Genomic DNA, 16,706 nt, shown 5'->3' on the forward strand with positions numbered 1-16,706 from the left:
TCTTCTCACAAACACACAAGCACTTTGGAGTGAGTTGTTATTTTATTTGATTTTTTTTATTTGTCCGTCCAAACAAATGTCTTTTTGAGGGCTTTAGCAAACTTAACTTTTCTGTGAAATCTTGCACACTCATCAGGCCCGGCGAAACATTTGATAATTTGGAGGCGTTGCACATTTGACTGGCAAAACCTGCGAAATTAGAAAAGGGTAGCCCCAGAATCTCCTTTTACCGAGAACTACGAAAATCGGCACACAGTTGTAACACACCAAGACGGACAAAAGAGTCTCCTGCGGCCATATCGAAAACTCAACAGGAAGTCTGATATTTTCAGGATTAAGGCAGATTTCTGGGAATTTTGGCCCGAATTTACAAATTTTCTCTTTATTATTTTACTTCTCTTTTACAGTCGGAACTGCTCCATGTTTGACGGCCTAAATGAGCACAAACCTTTGCGAAGATTTGCACAGACGTCCGAAGTGGCGAACATGTTTTTATATTTTATGGTGCTTTGCGCATGTGTCTGGCAAAATGGCTCCACAGCGCCCCCTACATTGTTTTCACATTTGCAACATCGAGAACGGACAAAACATTTCACCAACATCCAATAAATTTGGCAGACATATGGAGCACGTCGAGCCGCACAAAAATGTCACCGACACTGATGCTGTGAACCCAACAGGAAGTCGGCCATTTTGATTTAATGCCTGAAATGCATGAAACGCTATCCTCCCAGCGGGTAAATCTTCAAGACCTGAATTCTGGGCAGTTTATACAACGGGCCTTCCTGATGAAAACAGATCAAAATGTAACTATAATCTCAAAGGGGCGTGGCCATGGCGCTCCAATGACTATCTGATGGTTCGCCATGAAACAGGAAGTGATGTGTAACCCTGCTCTACATGCTGCGATCTGCCTGAAACTTCACGTGTGTAATCACAGTGCTGCCCTGAACACATCTATACGTTAATGTCTATTCATAGCCATAGCGCCACCTATTGGTAAGACGAAGTTTGAGGATTTATATTTTCACATAGCATGGCCCCTAACTAGGTGACATCATCCCTGAGAATGGAAGGTAGATATGAAGCACATCAGGACAAAATGTTGTAACTTTTCAATATCTTTTAGACTTTTACAATATTTCAACTTTTCTCAGTTTTTTTCCATATAAAGGGATGAAGAACTTCTTCAACCCATACCTCCTTCAAACCTTTACCAATTTAAACAATTAATTTTTTTTAAAGGGTCAACTTTAAAAAATTGTATTAAACTCAAACGTCTTCAAATCTTTTAAACGTTTTAAAATATTCAAACCTTTTAAAATTATTTTAAATGTAATTAATTTAATTTAAAAATTATTATTTTCACCTTTAAACTCTTTCATCTTTGAAGGACAAGTTGACACATCTGTTCACTATTCAGGTGAACAGCTTTAATGCGGCTTTAATTCAGGTTATTCTGCCCTCATACCCCGGGTCAGGGGCAATAAAATGACCCAGGAGGTGTAACCTGGGTAATTATTCAGGTTTTTCTGCTCTCATACCCTGGGCCAGGGGTAATAAAATGACTCTGGATCAGTAGTGTCACCTGGGTAATTATTCAGGTCTTTCTGCCCTGTTACCCTGATCAGGGGTATTAAAATGACTCAAGACTAGTGGGAAAGTCGGTTGCCAGATTTTATACTCCTCACGTTGAATTCCGTACAACGACCGCAGGTTGTAACCTCGTAAATCTCAACTGATTAAACAACCCTTTAATGATTATTTGGTTATTTTCTACGAACATGTCACTCACACACGAGCACGCAGAGACACGATGTTTACACGAGGTCGTGGATTTACCGTGTCGTTTTGAACAAGGGGGATGTGGTGATCGGACGTGGCAACCTGTCCCGGACCGTAGCTGGGGAGCAGCCGCGGTTTAACGGGAGACTGAGACTGAGTCCCGGGATTAGCCAACGTCTGCCGGTGGAAACTCTCCGTCCTGTCCGTCCTCTCCGGGTCTGCTGTGGAGGTGCCCGCTCCTGGGAAGCCGTGTCCAGTCTGAAGAGCCTCGTCGTCCCGTTGTTCCTCCGGCGGCAGGCTGAAGAGGAGTCCGCCTCGCGGGGAGTGCTAGCCAGGTAATGCTACCAGCTCCCCGGGTGTTTGGCCGTTGCTAGGCCGGCGCGGGGCGCTCTCTGCGGGGCTGAGCGCACCGGCAGCTAGCGGCGGTTAGCCTCCGCACTTCGTTACCGACAGCAGGTCGAAAAGCGGCCGAGAAACGCTCAGTTCTCGGTAACATCCAGGCTGTCACACCGGTTCCACCGGCTGTCAGATAAATTCCCTCAAGGTCCTCCTTTATGGAGTTCACAGGATGGACTGTTTGTTCGTTATACTTGATATTGTTGATAAATACTATACGTGAATACTACTGTACATGAATACTACTAATTCAGTTGGAGTAACGCGTATATGTTACATCAGGTGAATCATGACTGAAGACATCTCCAGGCGTTCACTGTGGTCAAACGTAAGGCCCGCGGGTCAAGACGGGTCAGTTTATTCCTGTGCCCGGTCCTTTTGATTTGTGCAAAAGTAAAGGAAAAGACCACTTAGAAGAAACTGGGGGGAGTCATATGTGAACTCTTACTTCGGTACAGTGCAGTTGTTTGTTTGTTTTTGTTTTTTTTTAGTTTTGTAAATTGTCGGACTCTCGGCTTCTTCTTGTTGTGTCACAGTAAACTGATGAAGTTTACCGTCTTTTGTAGAACTTTGCACCCATGTTAGGGCTCCTGCTTACTCCCATAAGAAGAAAGAAAGTTCGGTTGCTGATGTCAGCCAACAGCAGAAAAAAAATTCATGTTCGGCAGGACATAGACCTCAGGCACGATTACGTTATATCCTCCCACGTGCAAAGCACCATGGGATTGTCCGTGGTCTGGGTGCTGAAGACGGCAGACGTGCTCCTAAGATTACAGCCGACTCTGGTGAAACGGGCAATTTTGCCCATGCCTGTGATAAAAGAAAACCGTTCAGAGGATCTATGGCGATATACACATTGTTGTGGCATTGGTGCTGGCAAAGGAGAGTCGAATTAGTCGCATGTCACTTGTGTGAGACAGTATTTATACACGCATACATGGTGGTGAGTACCACAGGGTATCCTCCAATGCACCGCGACGGAATTCCATAACATCATCGTGAATATAGTCTATTTCATACTCTGTGAAGAAGCTGGGTGAACTTGCAGGCCACGCCCCCAAACACCAGGCCACACCCCCTCACTGCAGGCACACTTACACTAACCCGAACCCTGTGAAGCGACGTTCTAACTTTTCAACTGCACAGCTTATTTCTCGCTTCAGACGTTTTCAGAAATACATTTCGCTGAACTGTTTCAGTGGTAAAAGGGAACGTTTGTATCCGAGCCGCCATGTTGGTACGGTTTTAACTGCATGACCTGACAGCCCTGATTGACATGTTCAGGTGCATCACCTTACAATCCATGCTACATGCTACATGCTAACAAGCTTCAGGGCTCACACAGTTGCAAGGCTACATGATTAAAATATGACTGGTACAGTCACTAGTGAGCTGGAGGATGCGTGCGCAGCACACGGCAGTGCATAAACACGCCACGCTCAAACCTGTCGCAGACTTGTGGCGGAATGGGGAAGTAAACAAGAAAAATCTGACCAATTACACAACAATTCACGAATCCACACAGCAGAAGAAACTTTGCCCCCCCGACGACAGGCACAGCTGGGTGAAAATTCTGCTGACAGAAGGAGCTGATTTTCATTAGAAATAGCTGCTGTTTCTGCTTTTTTAATGCAGAATTGCACTGTTTTCATACCATTAGTGAACATAACTGAGCCCAGAGGTCTGTGATGGAAACTCTTTATCACATGTGAGGTAATTTTAACATTATATATGTACAAAATATAAAGGCTTCATGAGCTTTCAGCAGGATTTCCCTCAAGAGTTGAGCTTAAAATAATCAAATGAAAAGCAATATTCAGTTGTAAAAAATTACACTTATTATGTATTAATATGGACATTTTCGGAATAACAGCAGGAAACTTTTGGAGTTGTCATTAATGATAGTCTGTCCTGCTCTTATTTCTCTGAGAAGTGATCCCGGTCAGGATCATATGGAGCTGAGCTGAGTCTACACTCCGTCCTTCAGCTCGTCCTGCAGAGGACAAACACTCCGTGAAAGAGAAGAGCACTCTCAGATTTAGATCATCTTAAAATAGGTCGGTACGATTCACACATTGCCACTCAGCATCTGCTGATTGATTTGATGGTGTGAAAGTCTTTAGGAATCTTGTTGAAGTGCATATATATATATATCTCCTCACAATGGCAATATTTGCAGCATACATATCTCTAAAGACTGACCTGCAAAAACATTGTGCACATTGTCTTCGTGTCCACACATTTGGCCCATCAGATGAAGTCCTACTGCATTTTTCAATTAATTAATTCAACATTACATTCAGTCTATATCTATTAATCGTATATCTAGAAAATCTTAAACTAATTTTAGTTTTTTTGCACTAACACAGTAAATTGTTGGACTTCTGTACTGAAAAGCTTTTATTTTTTCATGAAAAATATTTCACTAAGTGCCCTATAAAGAGCTTTTAAAGTTTTTCTATTTGTGACTAATCATATCAGTGTTGCTATACTCTATAACGTTATTGGATGTCACGTGTTCACATAATGTCGAGTGACCCTGATGTTACTTTAAACCTTGTCCACACAAGCCAAAACCATCTTCTTTCTCATGTCTACATGGCATCGGTGCAGGAAACATCTGTCTCCACACGACACCATGAAAATGACTCAAAACAATGTTGTACATATGCCTGGCCTATAGGTGGCGCTGTAACTCTGCCACAGAAATACACCAAGAATGGAGAAGACACGGAGCAGAAAAATCTAGCATCTGGTCTTATTAAACCAAATAGTATCAGTAGCTTCTGCAGCTTGACCTGGAGAATGTTGTCTGCCATTGTTGTTGTTAAATGACGTCGTGGACAGTGTTACGGGGTTATCAGGTCAAGAGGTGGGGCGACGACATCATCATTTTCTGAAACTGTACAAAGGTTTTTTTCATCTGACAAGAGTATGAATAACTGTTTGCGTCTGTCCCAGCAGGTGTCGTCGTGGTCGTTCTGTCTCTGTCCACGCCTGTTGAAGTTACTTTGAAGACAGCGGCCACGAGTGACGAGGCTTTGGAAACCGCTCTGTCGCCATGTCCAAGAACAAGAGCGCCGAGACAGTCAAGGTGGTGGTCCGCTGTCGCCCCATGAACGAGAAAGAGCGGGCTGCCAAGTTTGAACGCGTGGTCTCCGTCGATGTCAAACTGGGTCAAATCATCGTGAGGAACCCTCGGGAGGCCTCGGCCAACGACCTCCACAAACTTTTTACATTCGACTCGGTCTACGACTGGAACTCTAAACAACTGGACCTGTACGACGAAACCTTCCGGCCTCTCGTGGACTCTGTCCTGCTCGGCTTCAACGGGACCATTTTCGCTTATGGCCAGACGGGCACGGGGAAGACCTACACCATGGAGGGAGTGAGAAATGACCCGGAGAGGAGAGGAGTGATCCCTAACTCCTTCGAGCACATCTTCACACACATCTCTCGCTCGCAGAATCAGCAGTACCTGGTGAGAGCGTCGTATCTAGAGATCTACCAGGAGGAAATCAGAGATTTGCTCTCTAAGGACCAGCACCACCGCCTGGAGCTCCGGGAGCGTCCAGACACGGGCGTGTACGTCAAAGACCTGTCCTCGTTCGTCACCAAGAGCGTTGGCGAGATCGAGAATGTGATGAATGTGGGCAACCAGAACCGGTCGGTGGGCGCCACAAACATGAACGAGCACAGCTCGCGGTCTCACGCCATCTTTGTCATCACGGTGGAGTGCAGCGAGCTGGGCCTGGACGGAGAGAACCACATCAGAGTCGGAAAACTGAACCTGGTCGATTTAGCCGGCAGCGAAAGGCAGGCGAAGACCGGGGCTCAAGGAGAGCGACTGAAGGAAGCCACGAAAATCAACCTGTCGCTGTCCGCTCTGGGGAACGTCATCTCGGCTCTGGTGGACGGCCGGAGCAGCCACATCCCCTACAGGGACTCCAAGCTCACCCGGCTGCTGCAGGACTCTCTGGGAGGAAACGCCCGCACCGTCATGGTCGCCAACATCGGCCCGGCGTCTTACAACGTGGAGGAGACCTTGACGACACTGCGCTACTCCAACAGAGCCAAGAACATCAAGAACAAACCACGAATCAACGAGGACCCCAAGGACGCCCTGCTCAGAGAGTTCCAGGAGCAGATCGCCCAACTGAAGGAGCAGTTACAGAAACGCTTGGGAAAGAAGAAGAGGAGGCAGGTAAGGAGGAAGGCCGGAGAGGAGGGCAGCGGGCCAGAAGGAGAGACGGAGGACGAGGACGAAGAGGACGGAAAAGACATGGGGGACTACTGGCTAGAGCAGCAGGAGAAGCTGGAGAGGGAGAGGAAGGCCATTATGGAGGACCACAGTTTGGTGGCGGAGGATAAGAGCCGACTGCTGAGGGAGAAAGAAAGGAAGATGGAGGACTTGAGGAAGGAGAGGGAGGCCGGGGAGCTGCTCACTGCCAAAGTCAAGGTAACTGAGGTTTCACAGCCAATATAGTGAAATGTAACGGTTCTTTTTATTGGTTTGGTGGTTTAAATCTGGCTTCTTATTTGCAGACCTATCAGAGTCTTTGTCTTTTTCTCCTCTTGTGACTCTAAGTTTTTTTTTTTCCTTCATCAAGTCAATGGAGAGTAAACTTCTGGTCGGGGGGAAGAATATAGTGGATCACACCAACGAGCAGCAGAAAATGCTGGAGCTGAAGAGGAAAGAAATTGCTGAACAGGTGAAACAGACTTTATTTACACTGGATATTGTCTCTTTTCTGACTCCTTGAACGTGTGCAGCACCTCTGGAATAGATGATTTAAACATCTAGACTGCTTTTCTAGAGCTTTCCAAAGATTTCCGTCATTTTGACCCAAAGTGTTTGTCATCCTGTGACTCTTCAGTCGATGATTTCAAAGTAAATGATTTCAGTAAATGTGGTCTCTTTGTCAGTATTATCCAGTTTGAGCCTCTGATGTCATGATTTGACATGAAGTAGATTGTAGTAAGATTGGTTTCCTGCTCGTAGAGCTTCGGTTAGACTTGTGAGGTGAAGCAGGAGCAGCTTTTATTGTTTTCGGAGCCACACGCCAGCCTCACTTCATCGTGTCCGTGTGTGTGTCCTGTTGCGTGTTTTGTAGAAACGACGGGAGCGGGAGATGCAGCAGCAGATGGAGTGTCGGGACGAAGAGACCCTGGAGCTGAAGGAGACGTACAGCTCGCTGCAGCAGGAAGTCGACATCAAAACCAAGAAGCTGAAGAAGGTGAAGCACAGAAACGTCTCACTGAACATGTTTGTTGTTTTCAACACATGTCCAATTGGCTGATGAGAAAAGGGAAAGGAGACATTTTGTCCGCCGCACTTTGTTAGATGACTACAGTTCTACAGTAGATCATTTCAAATTCTTAGATATACGCTATGGTGGAATGAAGATTTTGGAAAGAGAAAGGATTTATTTCATACCTGATCTAATAGTAAAGCGTGAAGCTCATCATCACACCTGAGCCCGTTTCACCTCAGTGAAGGAGTGACATTCTCCTGAGCTGTTTGTGAATGTAATTAACATTATAAGGCTCCGTTTACACCACAGCAGAAACCGTAGAGTTTTGTTGTATTTTGGCTGCTCATTTCCAAAGGTTGCAGCGTTTTCTAAACAGACCGCCTCCATCTGAACAGAGAAGACGCAACGTTTCTAAAACAACTGAGTTCTGCACTCAGTAGGAAGTGTGTATGTACTGTATGTCCAGGTGGACATAACGTCGTCACCGGCTCCTCGGTAGCTTCCAGCATCAGTCCTGAAGCTGAGAACTTAGTGGTCAGGTGTCACTTTCTCCATCTTGATCCAGTTCAGTGTGACTGGCTGCTGGGGAGTGAAGATTAGAGTACTCCTGTACACACGAGTACTTGGAGGAAACGATTACAGGCACAGGAAGAATATACAAATCACTACATTGGTATCATGTTCTGCTTCAGTGCAGTTTAAAGTCATTGATCTCAATCACATAATATTGTTTGCCCAAGGTGCCGAACAGGACAAGGGAAGAAGAAGAACAGAAAGTCATTGATCTATTTTTGTCCTCTCAGATGAGGCTAAATATTTCCAGCATGTTAGTGACGGACCTGCTTTCCTCTCTGTCTTCCAGCTCTTTGCAAAGCTGCAGGCGGTGAAGGCAGAAATCATCGACATCCAGGACGAGCACATCAGGGAGCGGCAGGAACTGGAGCACAGCCAGAACGAGCTCACCAGAGACCTCAAACTCAAGTACGGAGTCGGCACCCATAAGCAGCACATGGAGCAAAGCAGGGCACAGAGCAGAGTAGAGCAGGGAGTGGAGTAGAGCAGGGAGTGGAGTAGAGCAGGGAGTAGAGCAGAGCAGGGAGCAGAGCAGGGAGCGGAGTAGAGCAGGGAGCGGAGTAGAGCAGGGAGCAGAGCAGAGCAGGGAGCGCAGTGGAGCAGGGAGCAGAGCAGGGAGCGGAGTAGAGCAGGGAGCAGAGTAGAGCAGGGAGCAGAGCAGGGAGCAGAGTAGAGCAGAGCAGGGAGCAGAGTAGAGCAGAGCAGGAAGCGGAGTAGAGCAGGGAGCAGAGCAGGGAGCAGAGTAGGGAGCGGAGTAGAGCAGGGAGCAGAGTAGAGCAGAGCAGGAAGCAGAGCAGGAAGCAGAGCAGGGAGCAGAGCAGGGAGCAGAGTAGAGCAGGGAGCGAAGCAGGGAGCAGAGCGGAGCAGAGCAGGAAGCAGAGCAGGGAGCCTGCTCCGTACTCAGCACGACTTTAAAGAATTCACCAGGTTCACTTTGTTTAGCAATGAAATGAAATGAAACTTCAGTTCTCTGAATGAATGTGACGGGACTTCCTGTTGAATCATGAACATGTTGGTTGGTGGATTTAATGCTTCATTCGTGTGCTTGTCTTTCAGGCATCTCATCATAGAAAACTTTATTCCTTCAAAAGAGAAGAATAAATTAGTGAACAGAGCTTTCTTCGATGAGGAAGATGAGCACTGGAAAGTGAAGCCCATCACACGAATGGAAGAGTAAGTGACGTCCTTTCAGGGCATGATGCATCCCAATGACGCAATGAGCTTTAATGTGTGGAACAATAGAGCTCTTTATTGCTTATGTGATCCTATTAATAGAAAAAAACCACTGTTGTAGTGTATTTTCAGCAATTCTTCCCTGTGGTCTGTTTCAAGCTCATTCACTCATTGAGAAAAGTTTATAATTAGAAAATCCTCCACTGACCCTTTTCCAGACGACAGTGGTTCACCTGACTTTTGTTTGGTTGTTGAATTTATCTGTGTTTAGATCTCAGACATTAATTCCTTTTACGATAGTCTGCAAGAGTTGTCAAGGCCCCTACAAAGTCCCAACACGACACAATGACGACAAAAGAGAAGCAGATTAATGTCTAATGGTGTTTAACTTTTAATACAATTCTGAATGTTCATATAAACACATAGAAAAAACATCTTCAGACATTTCTTCCTGAGAAGAAGTCGGTGAGACAGGAAGTCGTTCGTTGTAAACTAAAAGCTGTATTTGTCCCTCTCTACGATAATGCTTTAAAAGACTGTAGAATAATTTGACCCTTTCATGAATGTGTGACACCACAAAACAACGTAAGAGACTCTTACTCACATTCAAAGTGTCCAAACTGACATCATGTGAAAAACATTTGTACACCCGACATAAAGTGACGTACAACACAAAGAAGAAGGATTTTCCCCCAAAATACAACAATGTTATGATAATCCTTCATTTCCCAGCAGGCAGCCACGACCAGTACGTCTCCCTGAAGCTGAATACTTTCAAATACAAAGATAAATACAGCAGTTTGTTAAAAACAATGTGATCCACTCACTGTGTGTGTGTGTGTGTGTGTGTGTGTGTGTGTGTGTGTGTGTGTGTGTGTGTGTGTGTGTGTGTGTGTGTGTGTGTGTGTGTGTGTGTGTGTGTGTGTGTGTGTGTGTGTGTGTGTGTGTGTGTGTGTGTGTGTGTGTGTGTGTGTGTTGCAGTGACCATCAGATGAGGACCAGGCCTCTGTCGGCGGTGGGCTACAGAAGACCCCTCAGTCATCACACTCGCACCGCCATGATGTTGAGACCGGACCACAGATACAAAGTAAGTCCCTGGTTTCAGGCAGAAATTGGTGTTTGGGGTGTCCATCCCACAAATCTGGGTTTCCACAGTCTTTGGGATTGGCGACAGGAGGTGGGGGGCCTTTTCTCCTTGACATTTTTGCTGATGTATCCAATATAATTTCTTGCTTTGTTAAAAAGTTTATCTTTTTCTTTTAAGGTAATATCTTCTTTTCATTGGTGATGGTTTTCACCTGTACCTGTACCTGTACCTGTACCTGACTCACCTCACTCCAAACTTCACTTCATGTACTTGTTTACGCCCCCTGGAGTTGACACATTGCTTCTATCTCAGGGTGTCCGCGGGGGTCTTAAAAAGTTGATCAATCAATTAACACCTTTAAAAGTATTAAAACAGTCTTAATTGCGATTCTATCAGGTATTAAATTTTATATACTTTGACTACGGTTGCGTTCTCGGAGCGAGATCGCCTTGGGGCCGTGCGGGTACGGGTGCGACGTCATCACGTCACGGCGAATATTCCGGCGCAAAAACAGACGAGAAGAAATTTCCGATCCAACCTGTGGAGATTTCTGATCCATGAAGCCTCGTCTGCTTCACTGTTACTGAAACGACTCCACAGTGTTTCCCTGCTGCTGCTCTGCTCGCTGGCTGCAAACTGTGGACTGGATTCCCTGAAGGGAGGCGGGTCTCAATGAGACCAGGAGGAATGAGTCAGGAAATCCATTCCACGGTTTGCAGCCAGCGAGCAGGCTAGGGAAGTAGCACGGTGCTATCCAACCTTTCATGACAACATGTTGCTGTTTGGACCGACAGTATTTTACGCTCAAAGCATCAACGTGGATGTTTGCAAAGCCGTTGTACAGCGAGGCGGTCGCTCTGCAGCCAGACGTCACAGCCAGCTCCCCGAGGAGAACGGCACTGACCACCGCATCAAAACAATGAACAGCAGCTCCTCCGCCGTAGCAGGCGATTCACACCCCTGTGAAGCTTAGTCCTGCGCCGCGCTAAACTCCCAGAAAATAGTCCCAATCATTTGTGTTGCTCTTCAATGAAAAGCATGAATGATGTTCAGTTAATCCAACATGTGTCAACATTTTGGAAATGGAAAATTAGATCCATCACAGGTCTATAGATATTCTACAGCTAGAATTCATCAGCATTTTGGAATGAAACTTTGTCTAACTTCCTCCCCTCTGCTCCGGCATTGGAACGCATCAGGATGAGGCAGAGATTTATGAACCAATCAGAGGCCGCCTTTCAAAAGGTATATACCACATGGTATCAATTGACCAATCACGTTGCTCGTTACTGGGCGTAATACAAACAGGAAGTCAATCTTGAGTTGTGTCCTCGAGCCGATAATTCGCTATATTTTAGTGAACAAATTTGAATTCAAGCAAAATTAGTCGGTGACAAGTAGTGATGGACATGAGACACATACTTTAGAGGCTTTGAGAAACACGTCCACTATTTTGTCGGCCGTCTTTTCTGAAAATTGACCGTCCAAACGGCTGGTTGCCTAAAACTATGCCTCAGACACACTCCCACCTCCTGGAACGGCAATAGAGGCAAAGTTAAAGGATAAAATGATTCTATAATAAATAAATCTTAAAAAGCTTTAAGTGGAGGAACACTTGGTTTGAGTTGAAGATCCTGAGTCCTCCAGCAAGACAAAGAGTCAAATCAGACATTTAAAATCACTGAAATGGAAGATCGCAGACCTGAAAGTGTTGAACTGGAAGACGTCCTCCCTCACTCGCTGCGTCTGCTGTCCTGCAGGCGGAGAACATCCTGATGCTGCACATGGACCTGCCGGCCCGCACCACCAAAGACTATGAGGAGCCGGTCGTCGCCCCGAAGCTGGCGGCGGCTCTGGAGGACGCTCTGCGGGACGAGGAAGAGATCCTGATCGACGCCTCGGGCCTCCGCGCCGGCACGGGTCCGACGCCGCCCGCCACGGCCGGCGGCAGCCTCAAGAAGCCAAAGTCTGGGTGAGAAGCTCCTCCGTCAGGTGGCGAGACCTGCAGACGTATGGAGAGCCTTTCAGCTGCTCCACATTTAGTCAAACCACTTCAGATGCAGCTGCTGGGTATTGAGACGTCATGGAACGTGAAGAGAAGGAAGATGACACGTGCTCTTTCTCATTTTTTACATCTAAAGAAGTAAAAGGTGTTGGTGCCCCGCCGGCCAATGTCCTCTGAACCTCCTTCTGCTTTCTGCCCCACAGCCGGCCCAGAACAGGCAAGAAGTCCAGCACTCCAACGTCCCCCTACAGCCCCTCCAGTCCAGGATCACCTCTTTACCCCAAAGCCCGCGGCCTGGTGCCAAAGTGACGGCTCCGCCCCCCCAACCTGCCCCGGGACGCTCCCACCACTGCTCAACGTCTCTCTCACAGCCGCATGAAGCCTCACCTAATACCCCGCACTCACTTTATAACCCGCACACACTTTATACCCCCACCTCCACCCCCACCCCATTGCGATTGATCAGGGAGCCACGGTGCCTTAACCTGTGCCCCCAAGCTCCCCCCTCCCCCATCTGAAGCTCTATGCCCCCCCCAGCTCTAAAAACTTCAAGATCCACAAAACATTCCAACTCTGTGTGTGTGTGTGTGTGTGTGTGTGTGTGTGTGTGTGTGTGTGTGTGTGTGTGTGTGTGTGTGTGTGTGTGTGTGTGTGTGTGTGTGTGTGTGTGTGTGTGTGTGTGTGTGTGTGTCCGCTGCCTCTCAGCCACTGTGACATTTCAATGAGCTGCTCAAACCGTCACACATCCTGACACACAGTTTTCTTTATATCGGCTTCGGAGGAAACTGCAGCAGGTTGTTGACATTTCAAACGAAATAAACCGAAACCTTAGAAGAGAAAGAATTTCAGTGTAAAAGTTGCGATGCGGAGGCTGAAATGAAACTTGAGTGTTTTTGTGTGAAAACATTTCTTACATGAATTCATATTGTGGTAAAAGTGACGCTTCACTCTAAGCTCATGATAACTTCATGCAAACTGGTATTTCAAAATGGACGGATTAACATTTTCAACAACATTTCTTTCTCGAAATGAAAAAACAAACATCTTCATCATCATCTTCATCATCAGTGTGTGTTTGCCGGATGTGTTTCTGTCTGAGCTGCTCTAAAACTCCATGTATGTACAAATGAAACAATAATCGATCCTCACATGTAAAAAAAAAACAAAACAAGAAATCTTAACTTATTACAGTCTTAATTTTTGATATACAGATGTAGATATAATTTTTTATTCTTTGTCTTCTTTGAAATAGATTGTTGCTTTCTATTGTCAGCTCTGTAATTTAAAGTTGATTTATTTTTGTTTTCTGCTTCGGCCGTCACTCGCCTGTTGCTCCCGTCGCCTCGTAGCCAAACTGATTCTGCTGGTTCAGCCCGTTCAGAGCCTCTTTCTCTATTAAAGACACTTCAGTGACCTCCTGCCTTTTTCACTTGAATGTATTTGAGTTCAGCAGCCAGACGCAGCGTATTTATCAGCTGATGACACTATTGACGCTGAATCCTGAGGGGAGGTTCAGGTCTGTACCGGACCATCATGAACCTCTTTATCTTTTAGAGGATCAAATCTCACACCTTTAGAGGAAGAATCTGCTATGAGCAGCCAAACCTGTAGGGGGCAGTGTAACAAGGTCCCGCCGCTTTAGCCCCTCGTGGCTAGGCTAGTTAGCTCGTGGCTAATGAGTAGCCACAAACCACGATATATAGTCTTCAGACCAGATATCAATCCTTCCTCACTACGTCTGCCCACAACATATTTCTCAACTCTTTCTTTCGTCTGATTCTTCTGATTCCCGCGGTGAGCTTTATTTATTACCCAGAATGCATTCTGCTCTACGTCACGTCCTCTCACGCCGCCCGCTGGAAAATCTCTTGCAAGCGAACTGAGACCGAGGTTTTGTCTGGGGCCAGAGATCACTTGTTAGAGTTTGGGGGATTGTTCAAAACGCTTGTTCCCATGAGAACTCTGGTCCGGATCAAACGGGGGAATGTGAACACACCCTTCGTCTTCCCGTCATGAGATGGACTGATCCGTGACGCCCTCGGTGACCTGCTGGATTAAACTACAGAAGGTGGATGGATGGCGTTCCACATGGTTCCTGTCCCAAATAAAATATGATCCAAATCTACACTATGTTGTTAAAAGTAAATGAACTTGAGTGATATTACTTCCTTAAACCAGAGGATCCAGTGTGACGTCGGTTCAGCCTTTGCAGGTAAAACAGCTTCTAAACAGGATTTCCACGAGTTGTAGGGGCGAGTGGGACGAGACGACCAGTCCTATTCATCCTGACGGTGTCCTGTGGGGTTGAGGTCAGGATTCTGTCCAGGACAGTCGGACTGGATCGTCCAGGTCTGTGTGGACCTTGCTCTGTCTTGTTGGAACATGACGAACCCAGACTGTCCACCGGGTTCACCGACAGACGACGTCTCCACTTTGTTATTCTGACAGTTGATGACGTCTTCTTCTTTTGGGTTTAACAGCAGTTTGCATCTGTGAAGTTGCACTTGCGCCACCTGCTGGTTCCAGCTAGTCCATACCATTTTCATCACTCAAAAAAAGAAAAAGAAAGTGTGATGACTTATTGCAGAGGCGTCACCTGTCACTGCCCCACGCTGGAATTCACTGAGCTCCTGAGAGCGACTCATTCTTTCACCAATGTTGAGTCTACACACCTGATTGCAATGATTTAGAGAGCTGAGCAAATACTTTTGGAAAAATAGTGAGCTTTTCCCGCCTTTTAGGAAAATCTGAGCTCACCGGAACTAAAACCTGTGAAAACCCCTGTGCAGTAACAAACATCCAGGATTGACCAGCAGCAGATCTTCAGCAGAGTGGAGGAGCGACAGACGATCATGAAGCTGAGAGCGGCTTCCATTCAGGAACGTTTCCCGCTCAGATGGTACATTTAAGCCCCGTTTCCACAGTGCCCCTTGGTGCCGGTACGGGTCAGGTCGGAACCGGTTGTTGTGCGTTTCCACTGACTCAGAACCGTTACCAACTGGTACCATTGGTAACCATTTCTCGCTACCCCTCCACTTGGGGTACCAGGCACAATGTGCCGGATATGAGGGGGAGGAGCTTCAACACTGCCGTCTGCTCATTGGTCCGTGACGACCGCTGTTCTCCCAGCAAGCAGCCATTTCCAATCGGTTCTTCTACAGCAATCGGGTCACTTTTTTGAAAATGTCCTCCCGTCATGGTGTCACATCCTACGTGATTACACAACCGTTCATAACCCCGCCGACATTTTCAAACCGAACCCCGTGTAATGCCCTCCGAGCTCCCTCTTCTCTCCGAGCTCCCCCTGCCCTCCGAGCTCCCCCTGCCCTCCGAGCTCCCCCTGCCCTCCGAGCTCCCCCTGCCCTCCGAGCTCCCTGGTAGAGATTTTCTGAGTGAACCTGTGGTTCTGGTCCAGCGCTGCAGCAGGTGAACGGATGAATGTGGACGAACCGTCCATCTGCTGCCGAGCCGCTCCGGCAGCATCAGTCCAACGCTTCACTGCAGCAGGACTTGTTCTAAACAATGACAAATATTCAAATATTTCCTTTGGTTTTAGTGCAGAAATTCAGGTGCAATCTGGAACTGTTCACATTTAGTGCAATTCCTTCACAAACAAACAAACAAACAAACACCAAGCTGCAGCTGCATCAAGATGTTTCTGACTCTGATGTAGTTCAAGCTTCACATTTCAAAGCTAAAGATTTGTGAAGATATTTAAACATCCATACTATTAGTATTAGTACTAATACTATTAGTATTAGTACTTCTACTATTAGTATGAGAGCTGATTCTTAAGAAATGGATCCAGAAATGTTCTGTTCCTGTAAAATAATGAACAAATATGAATTCATGTTTTCTTCAACTTTGATTTGATGTTTTTATTTTGAACATGTAAAAAAAACGGAACATCCAATTACATGAACTTTCACTGCAAGAAATCTTTTGACCAACTTCAGTCCCAATTATAAACAGAAGATTTACACCCATTGTTAATAGATTTAACCCTTTCGTGCCATTCGGATCATTTTAAGCAACATTTTCCAAATAACACAAAATATGAAATATGAAAGATTTTATATATATATATATATATATATATATATATATATATATATATATATATATATATATATATTACAATAGAGGTGTGTGTGTGTGTGTGTGTGTGTGTGTGTGTGTGTGTGTGTGTGTGTGTGTGTGTGTGTGTGTGTTGCAGCAGTGAAGTCTCAGACTGGTCAGATATTTTCAGGCTTAAGCAGTGAAGCTAAATGGGCTTTATCATATATTTTTGAAGATTTTTTTCCCTTTTCTTTCTTTTCCATTTGTTTCATCTAATTTTAAATTGTTCATTCGTTCGAAATAAATCAAATCAAATCAAATCAAGCTTAATTTCTTGTGTTTGGGAACCAAAATTGCTTTTTTGTCAAGCAGA

The 16,706-nt window shown here is 45.9% G+C and overlaps 1 protein-coding gene across 1 annotated transcript; it reads left to right on the forward strand.

Annotated features, from left to right (window-relative positions):
• Positions 1-1,889: 1,889 nt before the first annotated feature.
• kif3b (kinesin family member 3B) lies at positions 1,890-13,688 on the forward strand. Its single transcript, XM_080469304.1, has 9 exons — positions 1,890-2,120; positions 5,146-6,640; positions 6,792-6,893; positions 7,296-7,418; positions 8,299-8,417; positions 9,066-9,182; positions 10,164-10,269; positions 12,030-12,241; positions 12,478-13,688. Exons 2-9 carry the CDS (start codon positions 5,243-5,245, stop codon positions 12,581-12,583), a joined length of 2,283 nt encoding a protein of 760 aa, XP_080325430.1. The 5' UTR covers positions 1,890-2,120; positions 5,146-5,242; the 3' UTR covers positions 12,584-13,688.
• Positions 13,689-16,706: the final 3,018 nt, after the last annotated feature.

The sequence above is a fragment of the Lipophrys pholis genome, assembly GCF_963383615.2.
Source record: "Lipophrys pholis genome assembly, chromosome: 8".
Lineage (NCBI taxonomy): Eukaryota > Metazoa > Chordata > Actinopteri > Blenniiformes > Blenniidae > Lipophrys > Lipophrys pholis.

Excerpts from the sequence above, each read along its gene's own strand:
- kif3b (XM_080469304.1), top strand. The coding sequence starts at position 5,243 with ATGTCCAAGAACAAGAGCGCCGAGACAGTCAAGGTGGTGGTCCGCTGT. Across the intron at positions 7,419-8,298 it reads AAACCAAGAAGCTGAAGAAG|CTCTTTGCAAAGCTGCAGGC; the intron begins GTGAAGCACAGA and ends TCTGTCTTCCAG. Across the intron at positions 8,418-9,065 it reads ACCAGAGACCTCAAACTCAA|GCATCTCATCATAGAAAACT; the intron begins GTACGGAGTCGG and ends CTTGTCTTTCAG.